This window comes from Plutella xylostella, chromosome 6 (assembly GCF_932276165.1).
Source record: "Plutella xylostella chromosome 6, ilPluXylo3.1, whole genome shotgun sequence".
Lineage (NCBI taxonomy): Eukaryota > Metazoa > Arthropoda > Insecta > Lepidoptera > Plutellidae > Plutella > Plutella xylostella.
This window is the reverse complement of record NC_063986.1, coordinates 4,839,684-4,865,764: the sequence shown is the minus strand read 5'-3', so window position 1 is coordinate 4,865,764 and position 26,081 is coordinate 4,839,684. Positions and strand designations below refer to the sequence as shown.

The window sequence follows — 26,081 nt, the reverse complement described above, 5'->3', positions numbered from 1 at the left end:
ACGGTTCGGAGCTCTACAAAGTCCAGTTTATATGACTTTAACCTTAAAATAGGAACAAATCTTGTTCGTGTCCTTACTGAGATTTATCCGCCTATGTAGTTGTTTTGGCTATATCTTGGTCTTACCTTAATTGATTTTAGATTGGAATATGTCATTTTAAAGCTTATAAATTGACTATGTTTTTAAGCTGTAGTGCCTAAAATTTTTTCAGATAAAATTCTTTTTTAATTTAGCATTTTTGTTTTCACCTTTTCTAAATTTTTCTTAAAATTTCAACTATTTTGAAGCACTGTGTCCAAATTACTTTGAATATTGCGCATTTAATGATTATAATTAGATGACTAAGGTGTCACTGACGCAAAACAATAAAAAAAGTACAAAAAAAAATTGTTAGTTTTTTATATATTTTGCTTTTAAACATAAATATTGGCAAAATCCTAAAAACCTTAATTAACTCAGAAATGGTTGACTTTCGGATAATGCATTATGGGGTTCAATCAAATGGAAATGCCGTCGTCTATAACTCAGTTAAAGGAATACATCGACTTACCAATCACCCTGTATACACTTAACTCGTATCATTTTGTTAGATATTCAGACTCATGAGCAATGAAAAAGTTACACTCACAAGATGTCGACACCATATAAGTTACCCTAATGTAATAAAAAAAATAGAATTCAATCAAAATGTTCACGATTCTTAAAAATGTTTTCAAACATTTTAGAATTATATCAAGACTCTTGGCTTTCCGAAAATTTTATTAACAACTATCCGCAGGGTTTTCCAGGTGAAAAAAAAAATTAGCATATCCCGAAATCATCACCACCAATGCAGTCATAAAAAACAGCCATACGAAGTGATAAAACCACGAAATTATTATATTGAAATCCCGTGGTGTGATATGGCAAATCATTTAGGTGATGGGCATGCCCATCTTGCCCATATGGGTGGATCCGCGCCTGATGGTTAACTTTTGACACATCTGTCATGATTTTTATATGGAGATGACGTTTAATTTATAAATCAATCGCTGAAATCGGTGAAATTGGCACTTAATATCTACCTTCTGTACATTTACATAGAATATAGATACAAAAGTAAGTACATTAAATGCAGTTTTATACCTAAGCTGTTCTGAGTTTGTCCTCGTAAACAGCAATGTGCATAATTTCCTAAAGCACTACATTTATCCTGTGTGGGATTGTATTTCTTTGCGTTTTATTAAAAAGTAGATAGAACTGTACTAAGAACTCTTATATTACACAAGTGCTTTAAAAACTAAATGCAGGATTACTGAGTTGAGTTTTGTAAGTGCGTTGGTATAATTGGTCCAAAACATAATTATTACTGTGGGTATGCAAAACTCGTACCAAGAATTACCTTTGGGATTTCGGGAATATTAATAATGAGATTAGGTACCCTTACTAAAAAGTCTAAGTCACGTTATAGACAAATTAATGAAGTTCCTTTAATGAAATTTGTATAAAAAATTAAACTTGAATTTTCGTAGCTAATAATTCCTTTTACGATCTTGCAAAATATACAATACACTTTACTTACGTTTAAAAATACAACCTACTGCACTAATGTATAACAAATATGTGGATCAGTTGGCTGTTCAGTCATTCTTACTAATTAATTTACTGATTTGCACGAGCGTAAATATGTCTTCCCAGTTCTACTATAAACTAAGCTTTGTCACACATCACTGCGTTGAAGCGCCATGCTTGTGCAGTTACGAGTATTCAATTATTGAATAGTAAGTATGTATATTTAAGGCACTGAGCAAGTACCTAATCACTACGATATAATTTAAGGCATACTATAAAATCTTTCATCAGACGATCGAATGGCGTAGTGGTTAGTGGCCCTGACTTCTATGCCAAAGGTTCCGGGTTCGATTCCCGGCTGGGGCAGATATTTGTTTAAGGAGAGATATTTGTACTCGGGTCTTGGGTGTTGATATTTATATTTAATATCTATCTATCTATGTATTTGTGTAAATATATCAGCTGTCCGATACCCATATTACAGGCTCTGCCTAGTTTGGGGTCGGATGGCCGTGTGTGAGATGTCGCCACATATTATTATTATATTATTAAATAATTGTGCGTTCATATGCCAAGAAAACTGAAAGTCGAAATGATTTATTCTGTCGTAGATATAGTATCCTAATCTTCGATTCGATATTGGACTAGACCGAGCGACGGACGTAGGCGCCCAGGTAGACGGAGATGGCGGGACAACTTGGACAGATTTTTCCCGGATTGGCGTCAGGTGGTCGACAACAGAGATGTGTGGAGCAAACATGCCCAGCAGTAAGATATTGAAATGGCTAACTAAAAAAAAATGGACTGGAGGTGTAATAATTATAATAGATTCCGATTTAAGTACAATCTTTAATAAATATGAACCATGGGACACATAAACGCAATCTACTTATAGTTCTTATTTTAGCTCATAGTGGATTAGCTACTCGTAATACTCGTATAAGTATCTGAAGTTTGAATAAAATTTACACAAACTGGCATCTTTCTTAAATGAAGAAGAAACGAAAACGATAGTAGGTACCACACCTGATTTTGATTTCATGTAAGCTCTGCCAAAAAAAAATTGTAGGAGTAAATATTACCCTGGTCCCTGACCCCTACTGGCATAGAATAGGTAGGAAGGTCCACGTTCCTATTTGTACTGATCATATTTTTGGCAAATTAGAATCTCCCCTTAAAGCTCATTAATTACGACAAACAAAAGAACAAAATTATTCAAAAATAGAATTGAATTCGCATCTCGATCTCTTATTATTCCTTTAACGCTGTGCTTCTTGAGTGCCAGTACCATTTGCATTTCTTATTCTTTTTTTAATTTTTATGAAGTTCGAACGCGTTTGCCTACGCGTGCGTGGCCCCGCCCACCGCCCGCCTATCAGGCCCTATAAATGCTGGCAGCTTCCCTCCAACGGCCACTCTGTACTGCTGCACTTTCGCGCGAAACAACGTTCCAAGTTTGAAAAGTTTCACGTCCCGATTTCCCGCTTTTCTTCGTCGACCAAAGACTACTGAAAGGTAAGTGGGATTGGTAAGAATTTGTGAATGGGTTTATAATAATTATCCCCCGAATTCATAGAGCCTTTTGACACTTTAAAATCTGTTTAAAATTTTGTTCTTATTTAAAAGTCAATTTAAACTTCTTGTTAATTAACAATATGGTTTATGAATTTGAGGATAATAATTTAATTCTATGTAGGTAGTTACTTACTAATTAAATAATGAATGACAAAATGAAGTCATCGAGAATAAGGATTTAGGTTATAATTATGTAGGAAATAGGTAAACTAAAAAAATGTTTTATCATCAATATATTAATGGGAGGCTTTTCAGATACTTCACTTCACTTTTTTCGCACTTTCATCCTTAACTCCTAAACAGACAATTACGTTGTCGTAAATGTCATAACACTGCATCCAAGTGATTTATGATTTCTAGTCAGATCATTTGGTTCTAAACGGCCGGTTTAATTTGGCTGACACAAATTGAAAGGATTTTCTGAATTAAATAAATATTTCCTACTGTTTTTGAAAGATGAAGAAATTGTATTCAAACAGGCAGAAACAATTAATTATGTTAGTCGTTTTGCACGGTTTTAAAATTTAACTTTTTAATCTAAATTTTTTTAATTTAAAATTTGTTCAGGCTTTGAAAATAAATAAAAATAATAGGAAGTATCTCTAGATGCTATATTATGATGACTCCCAAACTACTGCAATATTGCGCTTAACTGTGCCACTCCTTAAATATTATAATATCTCAATCTTTATGAGAACATAAGCTTTAGAATCGAGGCTTAGTAAAGTATTTTTTTAGTAAAGTAAATAAATCCGTATAAGTACTAGTAACAATAAGTACTTACACCAATTTACACAAAACTAATGCTGTACTGTAATCATCAATATAGCATGTAACCCCACCCCATGCTGATATAAATTAGAGTCCGTCAGAACTCCCGTGGACTCAGATAAAACGCTTCTTGTTACGATTCACAGTCATTTTTATAGCCTACGAGAAAATAAGTACTTACTTATGTTTTCTACTTATTTACATATAGTCTATAAATGACTGTAACTAGATGGGTTGACGCCTGGCGATGATTGGATGCGGATATTAGATCGCATCTAGTGGCGTGCTCTGGGAGAGGCCTACGTCCAGCAGTGGACAGCAATAGGCTGATGATGAGTATAAATAAGTAGCTACTAACTACATACAGGGTAAAAGGAGTGTAAACTCAAAGACACTGGAAAAAGAGTCCACAATCAAAACACCTATATAGTCAATCAAGCCTAAAAGTGACTATAACATTTAAGTGTTCGACGAAACGTAAAGTTTCATTTTTTTTCATACATAATATAATGTTGGTGGTCATACATAATGGTTACATAACGAATGGGCATTATGCCTTTTAATAGCGTAGAACAATTCGGACTCTGGTGTATGGAAAAAATATGTTATTTTATTATTTTTTTATCGGTTCGGTTCGTCTGGCTTGAGAGACAGACAGATGGGCGAACGGACAACAAAGTGATTCTATAAGGGTTCCGTTTTTACCTTTTGAGGTATGGATCCCTAAAAACGCGCTTTTGCAGTCGGTGTTTGATAACTCGATCAAATATTAAAATTTTCATTTGCTCAAAAAATACCATTCACAATAATCCATTTACAAATCACTTTCGTTAATCCCAAATACATAGGCCGATTTTTTAAATCCGTGCAGACAATTAATTTCAATAGTCTGATATATAAATTAACAAAATGTGTACGATAGAACAACTTGCACCCAAATATTCCACCTACAAATTCTGAGGGGGTTAGAGGTCAGCAGTACCGAAATGCCAACTTGTTGACAACTTAAAATTAAGATTCGTTTAAGTTTAATGAAACAGAAGAATGATGGCTGTCAAAATCCGAGAATTAACTGCTTAGGGAAAATTAGGACGAGAATATGAAAAACATTCCGTGCAATTTTCTTGAAATATAACTAGAATAGTCAATGTACCGTAGGCATTTATAATAGTAAAATAATGGGCAATGTCACACTTTAAGAAGTGGACGCAGTGGAGTCGTTTTTTTTTGATTCACTGTAGTCGAATAAAAAATAAACCGATTTCGTATCGGCTACTGTTAGTAGTGTCGTAGCTATGTTGCTACTCACATACTAACAAAATTACCTACATATTTAAGGCTGAGTTTCCAGTAGGCAAACTAAACTATAGGTATTACTGCTACATTTTGTTACTAGGCGTGTTACACCTAAAATTGCAGAGAGTCAAAACATAATTTACAATCAGAAATACACTGCGACCCTCACACTAGGCAAGCCTGTGAGGTGAGGATCAGATTACGACATTCTAAATACGACTAATTCGGTTTACAGTAATTTGTATAGGTACGGTGGCCTGCGCCTAAAACTATACAGGCGGAGTTTTTAAAATAGCGTTCCCTGATCATGAAGGGACCAGCTACATCTGTTATAAATCCGGGGACGTATTGTGTGTGATGTGCGTAGCAGTGGTGTTAATGTGGATGTGCTTGAGCAGCATGTGAGCTTAAGATCGCTATTTTAAAAACTCCGCCTGTATACTTTTAGGCGCAGGCCACCGTACATTACTAAATATTAAATATTTTGGTAAGTAAAATCAAAAACTTTTCAACTGATTGGATACAAAATAAAAAGAATGCATGCATTTACGAGTATGTTATTACATAATTAGCAAGTTGTGAACACTCGGCATAGTAAACCGATACACGTTAACTCAATCGATTGTCTACTAGGACAACGCAGTCTACAAAGCCTTTTTCGGTAAAGTTAAAAAGCAAATCGAAATGTCAAACGGTAATGTCGTATGTCCATCGCACACATTGAACTTACAGAAGTGACAGATTTATTCATAGCGAAATGGAAATTAAACACAAATCGATTCTACTTTTTTTCATTTTGCAGTACTGGACGGGTGGGTAGTTGATTCTTTATTTCCATTTTACATTCATATTCAGTTATTAGAATGTCATGTCGATCATCATACCCTACTTAGATTGTGTAGTGAAATGGATATACTTAACATGAAATTTTCCGTCCCAGGATACAGAGCGGATGATTTAAATTTAGTTGTAGAGTTGGTTTAATATTACTAGGTATAAGGTTTTAGTTGCTTTATATAAAAATATATACCAGACAAATACACACTAACCCTCCAATTCATAGACCTATTTTAAATTTATAATATGATTAAAATTGACTTCGAAACACACGAGTTACGACTCTTTACGTCAGCCAAAAAGTTGAAATTCGTAAAGGTCAATTTAAAACCTATTGTAAAGTGTCAAAAAACTTTATGAATTTGGGGGTGAGATTGTTTTCCTTTCATGCCAAGCATGAAAAATGTAGAATAAACATTTGTATTTATGCAGTTTCCTAAATTATTAAGGGCTTAGAAATACATACACTACAGACATAAAAAATAAAAAAAACTGTAAAACTGTAACTTTTTATTTGACAAATAAAATATTTTTATTATTATTATTATTATTATATGGCTACAAAAAAAAAACTTTTTCACTAAATAAACCTAAAACTCAGAACAATATCAAGTACAGAACCCCTACGCAGCTACAGAATCACATTTTTCTAATTTCTCAAGTGTTTCCTTGAGATACCTGCCATGGCACGCTTTGAACTCAAAACAGTATGGCAGATTAAATACCTACTTTGCGAGTTTTGGTAAATGTAAGAAAATTATTCCCAAGTACTTAATCATCACGACCCATTACGTCCCCACTGCTGGGGCACGGGTCTCCTTCCAATGAAGGAAGGGTTTAGGCCTAGTCCACCACGCTGGCCAAGTCCGGGTTGGTGGACAAGATAATAATAAACGACAATAATAAATTCATCAACCTTAGACGAATACTTACCTAATAATATAATACATAGGTATCTAGAATAATGATTGTATCTCGCCAGTAAAAAATATATAAATATAGATTATTGGGTCTTATAATGTGTTTGAACGATGACATGATGTGGGCCCTTTAGTTTATAGGTAGTAGGTAGATTTGCATAATATGATAAAAAATATACCCATATAATGTTTTAACGTAGGTTGTTTGTACCTACGTCACATTTAAATGTCGGAAGAGATGACACGCACCCGGTTCACATTACTGACGCTCCTGGCCCTGGAGGCAAACGAAAACCAACTAGAAACAAAAGTATTAAATTCGACTGTCCGAAATCCTATTAAGCTTAAGAGAAAGGTATAGCAAATTGGCCCTTCCAGTTATCCACGTGATCCCTCTTTCATATGTAAATTACATAAAACAACATTAGAACTTGTTGTGCAAATAGAGGTGTTGGTCTGTTTGGTTTGATGAAGACCAAAGGGTGAAACTTTGTGTTCATAGTTCGAATTAAGATTTGAGTCATATACAATTTGAATCTTATACTTTTGGTTTAAATCCGCGCATAATTATTTTATTGTTGTAGTTAATAATAACCGTTGGGTTATTGATGTTTTCATGTTTGTTAATTTTAATACCAATACGAGTAATAGGTAATAGTAAAGTCTATCCATCTCAAATTGATGCGCCAAAGCAAGGCTCAACGTAGAAGCTAAACTTTATAAATGTTGATAATTCTAACTATTTCTAGATTTTGTAAGTTTTTTCGACAGCTAAAGTAAGTATAATTTCTTAGCAAAAAATAAAATAAATATGTAAGTACTTTATCCTGTTTTAGGTGTATAACAAATAATATTAAGTCTTAGTGAGCTTATTTTGTTAAACCTTACGGAGATTTCGCGAAAATGAAAATAAGCTTTAGAAATGTTAGTCGTTTCAGAAACCGAAAAAGTTGTGGTGACATTTTTTTATAGGGAGTAAACTACCTATCTAGCTACTGCTTTATATTTAATGTAGCCAAACTTTCTAGTTTTGCGATTTAAATACATATACCTTTACCTTTACCTACCTAAATTATTAAAGGTGTAATTACTAGAGCGAAGTCCCCTAAAATAGACTATTGTTACCGCCGTAGGGGGATTATTACAAGTGTTGGGACACCCTGTATATCATACATCAACCTTTGATTCATTGTTATCTGCCCAGCTTCTTAAGGATTACATTTCAAAATATTGTAAGTATGCTTACAATTTTGTAAATGTATTGTTGCTATTAAGTATACGTGATGGCGTTATGGATCTAGGCACTGATGTAAAAGGCTATTATGTTCAAATCCTGGCCTGTTCACAAATGAATTATCCGAACCAATTATCCAATGAATTTTCAAATAAATATCCTGATTACAAGGAACCCTAAAAACTAGTTGAAAACCGATATTGCCTGATCGATCAGGCTGTAACTCCCAACTCACACTGGTAAAGCCTGAAGTCAAACAATAAAGGACATTGTCCACAGAGTATAGGCAAAGTTCTCTTTGTCGGATCTTTTAAATACACAGACTAACAATTTAATCACATTATGGAAGCTTTGCCATAAATAGCGCTATTCCTGGACATTGGCTGTTTGATTTCAAATAAAGATTGAGTGGGACTTAATGAAATAAGTAGAGATTTTTCAAAGAAGAATAATCTATAGAAAAAAATCGTATGGGCGTAAGTACCCTACTATGTAAAGGATAGCTCTTTTCTATTGTTTAGTACTTAGGTAGTTAATTTAATTTTAGATCAGCTTGAGGAAAATTTCGCCATTTCCGTCAAATATCGCCCAAAATGTACCTATTAAATTTGAATTTATTATTTTAATAAATATAATATTGAATTTATGTCGGTAATGGATTGAATACACCAGAGATGTAATAGGTAATGACACCGGAAGCACATGTAATGACGTATACATTATTCATGAGATGGATAATATTAGTAGCTATTATGTAAATGTTTGCGTCTCAAGTGCAATGGAAAAATCATATTAGGTACTTTCCTTAATACGTACCTAAATATAATTTAAAGGAACCTAATTCTTTATTATAAATATATAACATAGTATATTAAAATATTTTCAAATAAATTGGCCTCAACTATCTGAAAAGATTTACTTTAAGAAAAGTTTCCTTAAGTACTTAATGTAAATGAATATGAATATGTTTACTTTACATATTTATAAAATAAAAAGTTTTGCGTTGCAAAAACTGACAGGGACAAAACAAATTTACCTTTGGGCTGTGTGGGTATCTGATTGAATTTGGACGAAAAACATTTAGCTCGGGAAATGGAAAAAGCACAAAAGCTTTGATGTTTATCTGTTACTAGAATTAATCGAAAATGGTAGCTTATCGTATAAAAAGTCATCTCAAGTCTCTCTCTGCTATTCTTTGCTTACATGCATTAACTTTATCTATTTAGGTACTATGGATATTATTTGTTGTAGAACTTTGTCTTACATAGCGATACACTAATAAAAAAGATGATCGCGTACACAATTTTTTACAAAAATTTGATAAAAAAAATGGTAAGTATGGTATTTTGTTGGTAGTACCCTGATGCTCTGTTCAATGTAATTCAATGTTGCAGAAGGTGTCATTAAGATAGCCTTTTCCGTTTAGGAGGAATTTGGTGCTTTTCTCAGTGGAACTTTTTCATTACCTGTGAGTGTAGAAACTAATCCCAGAAAATTAGTGCTTACAAACTAACTATGCTATTGTAATCGCTCAGCTAAGATGGCCGTGTGTGTGTGACGATATTATTATTTAATTAAAAGGGAAGACAATTATCAATCAACATATTTTAAGTAGTTAGGTAGTTATCTGTATTATCCTTATTATGTAAGTAGAATAACGGCCAGTTTTTTTGATCCGTAGTCAAAAACCATTGGTCAAAAATGGCTACCATCAAGAACCAACAAAATTCGTATGCAGCTTTCATGCTTGGCTCGTGACTTGACTATACCAATTAAAGCTGACCACGGATCAAAAAATCGGCCCTAACTCTACAGGGTGTTGCAAAAAGGGTATACTAAGCAGAAACTTTTGTTCTACGAGTTTTGGAAATTCACGAAAATAAAAATTCTTTTTCCATAGAAACTTTGTTGGCCACGTGACTTTTACTATGGAGAAATAATATTTTTTTTCGCGAATTTTCAAAACTCGTAGAAGAAAAGTTGTTCAGAATGACCCCCTGAGTCACCTTCTTTCGGCTTAGTATACCATTTTAGCAACACCCTGTAGAACCTAGTCCTTACTGGTGCTTCCCCCCACAGCCATGTCCATGATGTGCAAGAGTGTGCTGGTCGCGTGCGCGCTGCTCCTCGCCGCCGTGTGCCTGGCGCAGGCTCGAGAGGAAAACCCTCACGACATGGCCGACGCACTGCGCATGCTGCAGGAGCTGGATAAATACTATACACAGGCTGCTAGGCCGAGGTGAGTAGTCACTACCATCATCATTATTATCCATCATGTGCTGGGGCACAGGTCTCGGTCCAGGGAAGGGTTTTAGGATTAGTCCACCACGCGGGTGTGGGTTGGTGGTTCCCAACACAAGCTTGCGGTGAGAGAGTTGTCGGGTAAGTGGAGAGTAGTCGCAAAAATCATGATCATCATCATTACTTATCACGTCTCCACTGCGGGGACACGCGTCTCGTCTCGCGGCTTTAGGCCTAGTCCGACGAGCTTGTACTGAGAGAGTTGTCGGGTAAGTGATCAACCCGACTGTCACATGTTTTTCAGCTGTCCGAAGGCCTCACGATGATTAGCTCGCAATCTTCCACTGAACATATTCATCGCCTAAACAGTGTCATTATACGCAGCTTTTCCCATCTAGCCACTACTGGCCGTAAGTCCAGCGACCCAGATGGCATTCCACACTACGCGTATCATCTGTCGAGTAGTTGGAATGTTTGACTGGATGAGACTGCGAGCCGCCAGGTAAGTACTACTCAGGCAAATATATTTATGATAACACTATGTAGTATAAAGCTATGTAGTATAAAAGCGATGCCGATTAGGTCAAGGCCTTCCAAGTGTCATAACTTTGTATGGATTTGACAGGGAAGAAGTACTTTACTATGGGCGTAACATAAGCCCTATCCTATCACAGCTATAGCTCCGGTGGCGATGGTGAGAGTGATATGAGCTTTTGTCAAAGTTTATTGTAGTAATAAGTTATGAAGGTACCTTCATGGAAGAGTGGATAAGAGCCGACGTAAAGATACTTCACAGGTAAGTAGTAATGCAGCAACCGTTGCAGCCTAACAGAAAACCTTTTCAAATAATTGAAAATTACATTTATTCTTTTAAATAAGTATATGGCTGAAATTAAAGACAGTAATCTTAAAATTTCATTCAGCTATCCCTACAAACAATGTAGTAGGTATAGTTTTCTAGTTAACCATTTATTGAGAGTAATAATATAAATATTTTGTTGCGATTTAGACAGCAAGTTATGGAAAACTAGTGGAAATTTATCAGGAAACTTAACGCAACATTAAACTGAAATCATGACGCCGCTGATTAGAAACAATGACCCAAACATTTCAGTTGCTGCACCATTGGTCACAAATATAATTATTTACATTTAGTATTAAACGAATGGTTCAGTTTCACATTTGAATTGCTGATTCTACCTGAAAATGATCGATGACGCGATAGAAAATCAACTTGGTAAATTATTCAAATATCTAACAAATTCATATTATTTATCAATAGTCCTATAAAATAAATACAATAAAGTGGCTGAGTATGTCAGTTTCATTCCATTTGTAAAGTACGGTACGTAGGTAAGTAGATTAAGGCAGGAATTTAGATATTAGACAAAAAATAAGATGGATTCAAATCCTAATTTTTTGAGAATTTTTAAAGTTTTATAGCGTGTCAGTAAAACTTTATTTCAGAGCATGTGCTGTTTCAGAGATGTTTTTTACTGTCTCGACCAAAGAATCCTACCACGAAAATTTCGCCACCTTGAAAATTTAATGCAATTTTGCGCCTACAACGGTTAGACAGTAAACGCAATTTCGCACAATCATGTTACTCCACAAAGAGGCCATTCGCAAAGACCTGACATTACCTCTCCGAGGCGTGTCATCATAGACCAACTTTGAGCGTTAACGTCCGCGAAATTACGGCCACTCTCTGTGCCTATTATTTCGTTCTAAAGGTAGGTACAGTGCCACAAACTTATCTGTTCCGGTGACAGCTCACATACATTTTTAATATTTCCTAATTCTATAACTCGGGTCTTGGATGTGCCCGTAAAATGGCAATAGGCCCGCTCCCTATTACATTGGGACTAACATAACACTCTGGCGAAAAGTGGGTGCAGCAATGCACCTCTGCCTACCCTGCAAAGGAGTACTTTAGTACAAGGCGTGAGTGCGTGTTTTTTTTTTCTATAAGATTTTAAGTTTGCTCGTATTGTTAATTCGCTCTTGCGGTGTTGATAAACCCATCTAATCTTTTACAATATCATTAGTAAGTAATGAGATATGGATCAATTTAGTTCGCTCTCACCGGAACAGATAAGTTTGTCGCACTGTAAGCGTCCACCTGTCGGCATCAATTGTTTCTTATGAGACGAACGTAAGTAAACATTTTGTGCATTTGTGGATTAAATAATTGATTATCATTGTGCAGTGTTCATAACGTAGTCTTAGTCCATGGTTGGCAAAATAAACTGTATAATTTAATTACAGAACTCACTTCAGCATTTTATTTGTTTTCTTTTGTCTACTTTGAGCTCGCTAATTAGCACTGGATGGCATCAGTCGGGAAAAGGAAAATAAAAAGTCTCTATTTGTAAATAACGACGAACTTGTTAGTTCTAGAAAATGACGAATTAAAAAATAATGACGGATAAAATTTCTCGACCTTTTGCCTTACCTGTTCATATGTTTTTTGAGCACAGTATTTAGATCAGTGTGGTAAATGGTGGACCTAGTTACTCCTGACTGGATGTTAGTTACTGTTATAACCTACGTCATTAGAGGTTAATAAAACTTTTAAAAATGAGCGAGGGCGTGAATTCATTACAGCCATCAAAGTCGACGACCAACGTCAAGAATAATCTCTAAAATTTCAAGTAACGATTTCACAATCAATACATTAACAACCATGAATTAAAATTTATAGCTTCTGCTATTAAATTTTGCAGCGCAGTATTGTTGCTGAACGAGTCAAATTTTATTATTTTATTATTGACTATTTACCTTTTACAGTAGTATTCACCGTAATAGTAGCCCTTTGATTTGGTATTTTAGGACTGTTAGTATAAATCTGTTAGTACCTACTCTATGTAAGAGGTGTATAATGAAAAAAATAAAATAATGAGTGAGATTTTGATATTTAAGATTAGAAAAGTTGGTAAGTAGGTACCTTAATGTTCACATATTAGATACCTACTTAGGAAAAAACTTTGGAATCATGTTTTTTTTTTACATTTATAATTGGTTTGTAGTACCTACTCTGTAATTAATATATTATGTGAAATAAAAATATTCTGTATATTTTTATAATTCTGGATTGTCGTAAGTTCGAAAGTATCGTACAGAGTAACAATTTAAACTTTAAACGAGGAGAGAAAAGTTGAAGCTTTTTGCACTTCACGACAAAACTGGAAATTGGAACCGTACAATCGAAGGACACATTGCCTTAACAAGTAGTTCAGTCTAAATAGTGGTGAAGTCAGTTCGTAGTACAGCAAGTCTTTTCTTTTACGAAATATTTTTTTTACGACAAACTTATGAAGGTTAGTTTATTACTAGACTAGTTAATTTAGTAAAGTTAAAAATGAAAAAAATTAAGTATAATTTTGCAAAGCATTTTTTACCAGTCAACCTGCAAGATAATGACAGGTAATAAAGCCCCTGTTCCACAATGTCTGGTTAGTCGCTACCTGTCGGATAAAATACATGCTGTCACTGTCTAAAAAATAATAACAGAGAGTGACAGCATGTATTTTATCCGTCAGGTAGCCACTAACCAGACATTGTGAAACAGAACAGTATGAAAAAAAGCTCTTTAGAGCCGTTAAAATATGAGGTCTTTTCCACTATGTTGTAGGGAGGTTTTAACTTGGATTATTCCTAAAGACTTCTAAATAGTTTGTAAAAGCCAGCTCCAATGCGTTTTCATTGTGGGCGCACAAAGGAAGTTATAACTTATAACCGCTTCATTCAAATGAAAGTTGGAAACGATTTTTCCTTTTCTTTTTTAAACTACTTAAGAAGAAAGTATTGTATTGTAACTCGCACTTAATAAAACTAAAATGTCGTTTGAAATGGATTGCGCATTTCTTTCGTTAGTTCTTTTTTAATTTATAAATTATTTATTGAGACTAAGTTCATGAACATATTTCATTATGGGATTATAGTGTACTTAAAACATGCGAATTGAGTTTCAACCACGGCGGCAAACCGAAATCCAAATAAACAGGGCAAGCAAACCCTAAATTTTACGTCTACCAGTTTAAAACATTCCACATTGATGCTAATTGGGAAGCGGTACAGCGCCGAACTACCCACAAACCGATCTGAAAGCTAAATATTAGCGTATAACAGGAATTAGCAGATACGCGCAGCCTAAGCCAACACTTCACCGTTGATATTAACGCTTGTGTGAGCTAAATAATGAGTACTTGAAGTGCTGTGCCAATTAGCTGTTGTTATCGACCAGTCGGAGAGTAGCGTTATCTACAATATGTCTCCTCGCTCGCATAGTTTCCGTACGTCACGGAGTTTATCGTGATATCTATGATTCCTATAGGAATACCTATTGTGGATTTATTTATAATTATATTTATATTTATGAATAGAATATAGCTGTCATTGCTTTGTGCAAGTTTGTAAGGGATGGATAATATTAGTTTTCAGCGCAAAGTTCCGAAACTAAAATTTTACATCTCTAAATCCGGGATTCAAATTCATGAAGGAAAAAAGAACAAGCCTAAGTAGGTATTTAGTAGACAATTTTTCAATAAGATTAATACCTATAAAATAGAAAAGTTTTTACTACTTAAAGGAAAAAAGGAAGGAAGGGAAAATGGTAGTTATTGCAGCTTATAAAGACTTATTACCGTAGGAAATAAATACAGATAAGCTGACCTAACAGTTGGATTATTTTTGGTTGTGTTGGCGAAACGTGTCTCCCGCGCGAAACGGACGATATTTTTATCCGTTATTTACTTGGGTAATATATTAAAATTATTTTTAACAACTTTCCATTTCCATAGTCCGCAACTGGTGAACCAGCCAAATATATAAAATGTATAATTATAAATAATTTTTCGGCTTGATAAAAATTACACATAGCGTATTAAATTTTTGAGGTACATGCATAAAGTTGTAGATTGAAATTAGCCACCGAAAGAGTGGTCACAGGATATGTTTGAATTTAATGATGCTGATGTGTGAAAATGCCATTTATGGAAATCCAGAATAAGGATAAAAACATTTATTGTTTAGTTATTATATACAAAATCTTGACAATGAATCCTGTAGATGCTTTTTTACAATTTTGAATTTAATTATAAGTATCATCTTCTTGGAATTCTAATTCTAAAGTTTTAAGATTTATATTTTTTCTTATCTAACTGCCATTTTTGAAGCTAAAAATAATTAATTGTTAATTATATTAAATTGTTACGCTCGTTAGGTACTACATCATTAAAGGAGCAAAAAAAAGCAATTTGTCGAAAGCTGACACGTGTTCAATATTTTTATAAGCTTTCCGTTGGTTATTAGGTTGGTATTTTAAATATCCGCTTTGAGTTTCATAATATTTTCATGCGTAAATCATGAATAATAAGAATACCTGTGGGTTAGTTGGGTGAACAATGTACATATTTTCAAATAAGTACATTGGTGTAATCATTATAAGTAAGTCTTATAGTCTTATAACATAATTTCAACTAAATCTTAATAATATAGGTATAATAAATATCTCGATATACACCTCGTTCCATGAATTATGGAAAGTCGTATCTTGGTCGTGTTTTTCCCCGGGAGTCGAGTTTAGAGTTGTGTTGCGTCTTCATAATATCGATATCGATATTGGCAGGATCGGGCGGAGAGGCGTGTCGGACGGGGAGCGCGTAGACCCAGCGTCGTTAGATCGCGCGTTGCGCCTACTCCAGCTCCACACGCTTGACCGCCTTTACGCCTACCACTCACGACCAAGGTACGATAAAAAGTATCGATGTTAACCCTTCCGCGTGCGTACATCACTAGCTCTCTTATTGAAAGAGATGCGGTACGTTCGCTTCTTGCATGTATTCTGTCTTCGTTGTTGTTAGATGAACCGATTTTCGGACTTTTTGATGTTAGTTTTTTTTGTTATCATGATCGTAATTGCGGAGCTTTATCGCTCCACAGCCTGCAGTGCTTATCTCTTTGATAATACAAGTGCCTTTTTATCTTCCTGATTGGGTACATTTAGTTTATTAGTGTCAATCCCACACTTAGGTGAATGGATTATATCACAAATGGCACTTTGACTTGTCAGATTTTGTAGTCCTTTTGTAATCCTATGGTTTAAAATCATAAACCCACGTAAGTACCGGTCCTAATATATCACGCACGTCACCCTTAATATAGGTACTTATTATATTTTTTTAGTAAATTATATTTATTATATTTTTTATTCTCTGCGGATTTGTAATCCGTTATAACTGAGACCTAGATCACTTTGTTAATTCAAACAATGTCAGTCAACGAAATATAGCAAACAAAGGTATGACATAATCTTCAAAGGTAACACATTTAGAAACCACGTGTAGTTAATGTTATACAATTTAAACATGAACTTTATACTAATATAACGGTAAGTAATTAAAAGCAAAATTTACTGAATTATTAATTTTCGATTTTAGCGCTACATTAAAATTACTACGTTAAAATATTTCCCGCAAATATGAAAAACGTTGGTTATCGCATATTCTTGACAGGTAGGTACATCAGAATAGATGTATGTAAAATGATGATCATTATAATTTAAAAAGTCCTGACTACTAAGGTCCAATTTTATCATTGAAGGCTATTCGCGGCCAGACTAGACGCAACGCAAACCTATGAGGCCTCACTATAAATCGACATTGTTTATGTCACTTTTTTAAGTTAAAAAAAAAACTTGTAGTGATACTAACGTGAACCCGGTTTAAAACGTATTTTTGTTGTTGTAATAATAGCCTATGTTTATGAAGAAGTTTATAAATAATAGCTCTTGCGTGTAGTCCTAACATTGTCGTATTGAAATTAAGTAGTCTAGTTAACATTTTCTTTATTAGCTCCCTTTTTCAGCCTAGACTGTCCACTTCTCTTAATTTCCAAGAAGGCTACTTTTTAATCAAGATCCACGGTTCCTATGCGGTCTTTCAAAAGTGGTCCTGATTTTGATATTAGAACTTAAAAAAAAACGTTAATCGTGTGGTGATGTGGTCATAGGAGGAGATTTTCCGAGCCTGTTACCTATTTGCTACACACTACGAAATTATAATGAATTATCAAACTCCAAATAAGTAATTAGAGTAGATGTTCTTATGAAGAGGCCGCGAATAGGCCAACTATACTCACGAGCAATGTTAAAGTTCAAGTCACATATGGAACTATGGCGGGTGGAGCTTTTTCATTGCTGGTATTTTGGCTGGGGGAAGCCCATACATGTGTGAGACTGATGACGCGTTTTTTTCTTATGATATTTAAATGAACCATAACCTTCTTACCTACATAATTCAATGTTGACTTCATTATTGTAAATTTCAATTTCACCGTTACTCGTATTCGCACCGACTCCCAGTTTGATCCAATAATATACTCGTATCATTCATATTGTTTATAGGTAAGGTATGACAACATCTCGTTATTATAATTTGATATGTATATCTAAGTACTTAAATAAATTTATTTAGAAGGTAGGTATTGACGCAATTTGCGTTTATGTTGTCAAAATACGTACTAATGAAAATGGTTATGATCCAACGATAATGTAATGTGAGGTATCGGTTACGTATGAATTTGTTTTATTAATTTTTTATATTGTTCTCAGGTTCGGGAAACGATCTGATGCTTTCACAAACTGGGCCAAGGATGTTGAGGTAAGTTCACATGCTGTTTTTTTTAACTTATGGACATGGAAGCAATAATAACTATTCATCACGTCCCCACTGCTGCTGCTGGGGCACAGGTCTCCTTCCAATGAAGGATGGGTTTTAGGCCTAGTCCACCACGCTGGCCTAGTGCGGGTTGGTGGACAATAACTAATGAATGAATTAAATAGTGCACGTTTGACAATAATTAAGGTACAAAAGTGTATAGCTACTTATGAAGTGTACGACATTACGATAATGTACATATTTTCTACAATTATATTCACTCACCGCTCCCTGACTGTCCTAATAAATTCAATCCAACTGAGTAGTCCAAATCTCAATAGTGGTTGACTCAATAAATCCAACTGAGTCAACCACTATTAATTACAATATGGTTTTTCTGGCAACCATAGAGCGAGCACACAAAAACGTTTTGAAAACGCCTCATGTGAACAAACTCTTTCTTTTTCCTACCGGGCTAACAATTATTAGTTCACAATGACAAAGTTGTCAATTCAATTTAACAGTTTATGATTCTGGCTAGATCGGTATCATAACGTGATGGAAATCCACAATATGAAAGTGAATAGAATATTTTATGACTCAATATAGCCTGAGGTTTTCATTTCAATAGAACTTAACCGCAAGACATCGATACGCATAATAATTTATTAAATGGATGATCTGCAGATATGATTTGCTTAGATATTAAAGTGAATAATTAGTACAAGTTATGAAAAAACTCAGTAGGTAATCCTTTTATGAGAATTTGTCAATACTTAGTAAGAAGTTTTTTAATCCACTAGGAATGCTACAGTAGTGGTTATATCAATAATATTATTTTAAATTATTATGAAATTTTACTCGTATGTTAAGTCGTTAGGCTGGTTTGATAAAAGAAGGTGCTTAATTTTATTAATAGGAATAATAGGAGACTTTTGTGTAGGAGTCTTAAAAACATTATTTGTTATTTAGATTAAAATAAAGAAATAATTAATTGAGATTTTTCGGTTGAAAAAATGGTTCGGGTAAAATATCTACCTACTCATTGCTATCTGTTTTGAGTCAACACAGTTCGCAGTTCGCTAAACTTGTTATTAGAAGTGTCAAAGAACTCTTCTGAACCCTACATTTTAGATACCTACTCGTGGAATTTATGTTAGTATAATTTTCATTGAATCCCATGCCACTAAATGCCAAAACAAGTACCTAGTTCAGTATTAATTATCATGTTTATCAACCATACATCACATGCGCTTTCAAAATTTACCATACCTATTTATTATAGCATGCTAATACAATAAATTTCAAATTTTCGGGAGAACTACTGTTCCCCAGTAACCTTACCCCCGTAATTTAAGGAACTACCGATCTTGTAAGATAATAAATTGACTTGGACTGCAGTGAGGGTCCACTAGGAACATCATTTCCAGGCTTCGATCCTAGTAGGCATAGTTACTGCTAATAAATTAGAAATATAGGGCTCTCTAAATCTACGCAAGAATTGTAACGCAGTATGATTAGCCTTGTAGTTTTGTTTTTCAGATGCTTCGGAGCGCTGCACTAACCGCGTCTCTGTCTCTTTGTATTAAGCATGACAATTATCGTTCGTTTATCGATTTAGAGAGCAACCCTCCAGGTTTCCACGCAAAAGCAATAATCACTTTCTATCTTGAATTTCCACGGATAAAACCCTTAATGCGTGTGGGAAAGTATTTAGATTTGGCCAGAGTAACATAAAGTTATTTTATTTTTCAGAAGCCGGACCTTCCATCTTGGTTCACTTACGGGCAACGGAGATGAGGTGCAAGACCCAGCAGAGTACCATCTACACCCGATGTTTTTGAACGGAAGCCATAGATATACGATACATACCGAACTCAATACGTTTAAAAAAATAAATCTACTTAGCATAAAATATTACATATCCGATTATTAGTATCGTTGTCACCTATTTCTTTTCAAATTACCGCCAAAACTGTAAATTATATGCATGAGAATACTTGAATAGTTGTCCACTTTGATACGATATAACTCCATAAAAACAAGTACTTACTTAAAACCTAGAGTTTTCTTTAGATAGTTGTTGAAACCCTGTAGATAATTATAATTATGATGTTGTAGATATAACTTATATCGCATTTTTATATCTCTTCAAGTTATTTCTATCTACGGTTATGTGTCACTAATAGAATCCCAGTGTAACCTATGTAATTATGCACATAAGGTTCATTATCAATTGTAATGTTATAAATACAGAGCATTCTTGAAAACCAACATCTAAAACCATTTGTTTATTTTATTGTTTCCCTTTTACATAAAACCTCTCAATACAATTAATAATTAGGTCGGTGGAAGATAAAAACACATAATTATGCGATAGATGTACGTGTGTTCAGTTTGGTACACAGATATATGACCCCCTCTCTCATAATTTAAGTTTACTGAAAAACGCCACCTATCATTGAAACATGATTCTCGCAAACATAGACTAGATAGCTAGTTTATAAATCTGCTTAGGCGTGAATGTGAATGTATAATCAGAGGAGCCATGAACAAGCAAGCGTAGCGTGGAACACCCTCCGGTGGACCGGCGACCATAGGCAGATAGCCGATAATGCTTGGATGAGGAAGGCTGAGGACAGAGCGTTGTAGCGCTTTTTCTATGTCCAGCAGTGGACGATTACAGACTAGTTTTGATCACGATGAATTAAGGGGTTAGATATGGACGATCGACCTGGCAGTCTCACATTCCAATAAAAGTACCGTCTCGTCTCTCGTTGTCAGTTGACTCGAACCTGACACAATGTGAATATACATAGTATACACTCACAAGTTATGAAAATGTTCCAGTGACGATAGCGCCAATTTTGAAGAATTAACTGAATGTTTTGTAGTCCTATGGCTCCCCAGAGGTGCCCTAACATCCGCTACTTCCGCCTATCTTCGGCTGTATTTTTGGCCTCGCTTCAGCTTAGTCCAGGGTACTGAATAGATACTACATTCACGTTTTAACAATAATAGTTAGTATCTATTCAGTACCCTGGACTAAGCTGGATTGGTAAAGTATGCTACCGTAAAATACATTGTACAAAATTACAAGTTAGATAGGTAAGATATTTCCAATGAAGAATAGTATTTCTATTGATGAGAATATTACTAGATCAGTCAGATCGTGATGACAATAAAGACTGAGACTACACGAGCTTACCTAGATGCAGTAGGTACCTAAAAGCATAGCATAGTGGAGAACGGATTCCGAAACTAAGCACGGATGCATGCAATTCCTAGCGAAAGTTGTGGAAGTTCAAAATAATAGGAAGGACTACTTAGGCACTTTGATATTTAATATTTTAGCGATTGAGATTGTTAGAAAATTATGAATGGTTCGTGCATGTTTTGAATCAGTTGTACTTTACTAAAATACCTACCTACTTACCTTAAAATACAACGCCTATATGTATAAGTAGTTCGTTGTCAAATATAAGTATAATAAACGTGTATTTAGTCGTATTGTTTTGAATTGATCAGCTTTTCTTCTTCCAACACCTAATGACAGTATTAAATTGATTTACTTATATCTAAACGGTCTAGCTTTTATCAATAAAATAAATGCTGTCTGTGTATTTGACAAACCGCCTCCACTCACTCAATTTAATACGATCCCCCTCAATCGATTCTAATATGAATCATACGTTTGTACATAAATTAATCGTTATTGGTTTGTGTACAAAAACATTGTTTGCGCAAAAAATAAATTAAACGATAAACTGTTCAAAAAGGCGTGAACACACTAGAGAAATATTGGCTTTGTCTCAAAGCGACAATAAAAGAGAATTGAACTAAGTACTTGTCATTTCCCTGAATTTACATACCTAGTAAGTTTGTTTATGATAGAATAAATATCTTTGAGCAATCATCACGCCGGAAGTGACTTGAGTTGAGAAAATAGTGTTTCGTTAGAGTAAATATAAGTGTGTTCCTATAAAAAATGGTGATGTCGCTTATAAAAATAAGATCCTGTTCATAATAATATTTTATTTACTTATGTAGTTTGAAATTTCCATGTTTACCGTTTACAAGCATACAAATAGCTCTTCCTTTTAGACATTGTGAAATATAAGTTATTTCAGGAATGGTCATATTCAATACAACTGCGGCGTAACTTTGCCATAAAATGTATCAGATACATAATAATAGTAACACTTTGTGAAAGTTATTCACTTCGTATAACTATTCTAATAAACCCATAGAAATGTACCCCTCTTACTGAGTGAATCTTTAGAACAGTTGAAGTGTGAATACTTACGTACCTGCTCGTAATTTAATTGAATAGATAACTTAATATAATACAGAGTGTTGAAACAATGTCACTATCCTTGATACGAATACATGAAAACCATAATTATTAAATAGGTATATAATACTTACTCAGGGTGTGGCGTAATTAACTATGAAATATATGCCGAAGTACTATTCCCTAGTTCGCTATTTAATATCTAGTCAGTTGATATGCAATATTTAGGTATGAAAGTCTGAGAACAAACAAACAAACGTAAGAATGAAACAAAGTATATACTTAGGTAATATTGTACGGCTAATGTTACTATACGACTAGTATTGTTAAATTTATTTTTGATATCTGCTATATAAGTCATAATAGATAATAATAGACGCATTTTTCCTGAAATAAAAATGACATATTATGTATCTAGCCTATCTGAAACCTAGTTAAACATTGTGAGATATGGCGTTTCGACTTTCTCCGTGTTCGGCATCATAAGGGTCACAGTGACAGTTAAATAAAGTCCATTTTTCTCTCCACCTTTATTTGCAAGGTGCTGGTGCCTATATAAATAGAGTGAGTCGCCCGCGCGCCTCAGTTGTAATATCACCATGCAGAAATGACTAGGTTTCAGATAGGCTAGATACATAATATGTCATTTTTATTTCAGGAAAAATGCGTCTATTATGTAGTCTGAGCCTATCTGAAACCTAGTTAAACATTGTGAGATGTGTTTATTATCGCATGGTGGAGAGAAAACCAACTGTGACCCATAAGCTACTGATGAGTATATCAGTAGATAAATATTTGAATCTATAAATTTATAATGCATAGATTTCTAGGTAATAGATATACTAAAAAGAAAGGTATAAGTATACATAAGACTTAAGTACTTCCTTATTATTCCTGACTTGTCAGAAAGTTATGGAAGGTATGTACCTATACATATAGGTAGGTATTTATACATATGGATACACACAGTGCCTCTTCGAAAGCAATACTTATTAGTAATTATTGATCAAAATCTTGTTATTGTCAAGGCAATATTTTTAACATACACTAGCCGAATGGATGGAACCAGTGAAATACTTTGCAACAATATTTAAAAGCTGTAAAATGTAGAATATCGATCCAGGCCGCTGGGGCTCAGGTCAGCACATGCTGACTAGGGTATGTAATTCTGGACTGACCTCAGAAATGCAGCAGGCGACCCTGGAGCCTCGAGGACCTGCTCAGTCAGCCCTGTACGAGGACACGGCCTGCAACACCTGGCGCGGCATCTAGTCCTTGGAACGAGGAGTGGTGCTTGAAGGGAAGATAATTTTACTAAATATCTCAGCCTCATCAGCTCTGGAAAAGATTAGATGAAGGCTGTGACACTGGCGGATAACTAAGTATTCAGTTTTTCAAAACATGATGCAGGTTACTATATTCATATTCTATATTGACAAGTACTCGTAACACACAGTCTAATTTTGTATTGTAACTAACTCGGCGGTTAACGAGTTCCTGTGCAGTCCTACTAGGAAGGAAAGTTATTTTATAAGCCTTTGCACTGATTTTGTGGGCTACTATCATTCTGTATCATCATGTGTGAATATTATGAGCTCTGGCAGCATTCCTTGGTAGATGACATCAATTAATAAAGATTGATTAACACAACAATAGCAATTATAATAGTTGATAAATGAAATCCGGCTAACATGTCTTAACTGGGTAAGTAAATGATCAGTCATGCCACCAGGATAAGTAAAATGTTCAGTACTTCATATGAAAAACATTAACAAGGTCACCTTTAGGTATGTTTGTCAACACTAAGGGCAGGTCTCGGCCAAAACCTTAAGGCTTCGCCTTGTTGCAACTTCAAAGGTACGTAGGTAGGTACCTACTTACATTGTTGTAGGTTCGATTTTGAAACCATTAAGTCAACCTGGATAAAACAAAATAAAATAGCTCGATTAAATAAAGATGGTACGTAAAGATGTTAGTTGTACCTGATCAGACCTGATGCAACGATAGCCAACATAGACTCTCTAATCTGTGGAAGCAACAATCATGGTGGCGGGAACATGGACAGTTGGACGAGCCACCTCGAGCCGGACTTATCAATCAGAACTGACAGTTCGCCAACAGCAGATAGCTTGCGGCTATCTATAGGTAAACTTAGGTAGTTAGCTATACCCAAGAAAAAGTCCTTGGACATCGATATGACAGTGGAACGGCGAATAACTGTGACCTTCTTTAAAACAAAAAGGCTTGTTGTTGTCCAGCTAAGGAAGGTTACCTACTTCAGCGACCTGGTATTGCATTCTGAAAGAACTGCGAAGAGTTAATATTATGACTAATAATTATTACTTATTTAGAAAGTTTTCCGCAAACTCTAATAAATCAAGCAGCTACCACGTCACCGCTGCCCGGTTATAACTCTGTACTAGCTTAGTATATATATATACCAGTTCTAGCCTTCAGCTAGAGGCCAGAGAGCTCCTAAATGTGATGCGAGTACGAGCATGACACAAGTAATTTTTTACTTGGTAACTAGTTACGTAACTAACTGAAAGATCCATAAAACAGTTGAGGATTACTCAGAATGGAATTGTGAAAACGGCACGTCTGCATCTTAACCAGTCAGTCTAAGTAGTTTCAGCAGATACAGTGTTGAAAAATAGTTATGAAACGTTTGCGCCAGAATTGAATTAAAAATACATTTTCATTAGAGAAGCCGTCTAGGCATGAATAGGTACTTTCACCCTTTGGATTGTGCTCCAAATGATGACCTTCGAAATTCATAGAAATTTAATGACGACTGCCATTGTTTATTATCTAGCCCCGTACATTGAGTAGGGCCGCGGCTACACGTGATGTGATACACAGTACACAGTAGGTATATGCATGTTCCCAGAATAGTGGAAGTTACAATTTTACCAAAAGGTAGTCGTCTTGTGCAAGAGCACCGTTACTCGATTTATTCGAGACACAACTAGTAGACAGCTGCTGCGTAGGAGGTTCACGCATTTTTCAACAAAGAGCTCGGATTATACACACTCACAATCCACTGGAACATAAGGAAGACAGCTAATATGGTGCCACTCAGAAACCGCGATGACACTCCGATCATGATCACCCGACAGTAGGATCATAATAAATTCGGTAACTTGTGAAGCGGTATGGTATAGCAACAGCGACTTTCACGAAATCAGGAATTAGCTCAGTGCTTTTAGGTTGAACACTCGCCGGTGGGATTCACTTTGCTCACAGCCGAGAAAAGAAAAGACTCAAAGCTGGAATCTGCCGATGTGTCATGACACTTAAGATAGTGTCTGGGGGGTCACTTTATATGACGAAAAACGAACTTTTAGTGCACTGCGGCGCGAGCCGCTCTATCTGTTTGTATGTATTAAACGTGCCGATTGCACGACAGCTCTCGTTCGTTCGTTTGTCATCAGTATAGAGTAACGCTCCTGTACTTACCGTGCGTCACCATTCCCATGAGCAGTCCAATGATCTTTAGGCAGTTTAGAACAAAAGCTGCATTAGACAGTTTCTTCAGCAGAGACATCGAAATAAAAAATTGATTGCACAACTATCCCCAGGAGCAGTCTACAGGTCACTTTGGGGAGTTCAGAAGAAAGCTGCTTTAATAGAATACCCTACCTCAGCGGAGGCATCAAATTGAAGTACTATAACACTTTTAGAAGCGGTAAACGTTACCCGAT

At 35.1% G+C, this 26,081-nt stretch overlaps 1 protein-coding gene across 2 annotated transcripts; it reads left to right on the top strand.

Moving 5' to 3' along the window:
* Positions 1-2,922: 2,922 nt before the first annotated feature.
* Positions 2,923-20,357, top strand: LOC105382043 (neuropeptide F). Of its 2 annotated transcripts, XM_011551859.3 has the most exons (5): positions 2,923-3,066; positions 10,264-10,423; positions 16,055-16,174; positions 18,038-18,086; positions 19,839-20,357. In XM_011551859.3, exons 2-5 carry the CDS (start codon positions 10,266-10,268, stop codon positions 19,881-19,883), a joined length of 372 nt encoding a protein of 123 aa, XP_011550161.2. In that variant the 5' UTR covers positions 2,923-3,066; positions 10,264-10,265; the 3' UTR covers positions 19,884-20,357. The 2 variants fall into 2 exon arrangements, with proteins under 2 accessions (XP_011550161.2, XP_011550160.2); XM_011551858.3 differs by lacking the exon at positions 16,055-16,174.
* Positions 20,358-26,081: the final 5,724 nt, after the last annotated feature.

Excerpts from the sequence above, each read along its gene's own strand:
- LOC105382043 (XM_011551859.3), top strand. The coding sequence starts at position 10,266 with ATGTCCATGATGTGCAAGAGTGTGCTGGTCGCGTGCGCGCTGCTCCTC. Across the intron at positions 16,175-18,037 it reads GCCTACCACTCACGACCAAG|GTTCGGGAAACGATCTGATG; the intron begins GTACGATAAAAA and ends TATTGTTCTCAG. Across the intron at positions 18,087-19,838 it reads ACTGGGCCAAGGATGTTGAG|AAGCCGGACCTTCCATCTTG; the intron begins GTAAGTTCACAT and ends TTTATTTTTCAG.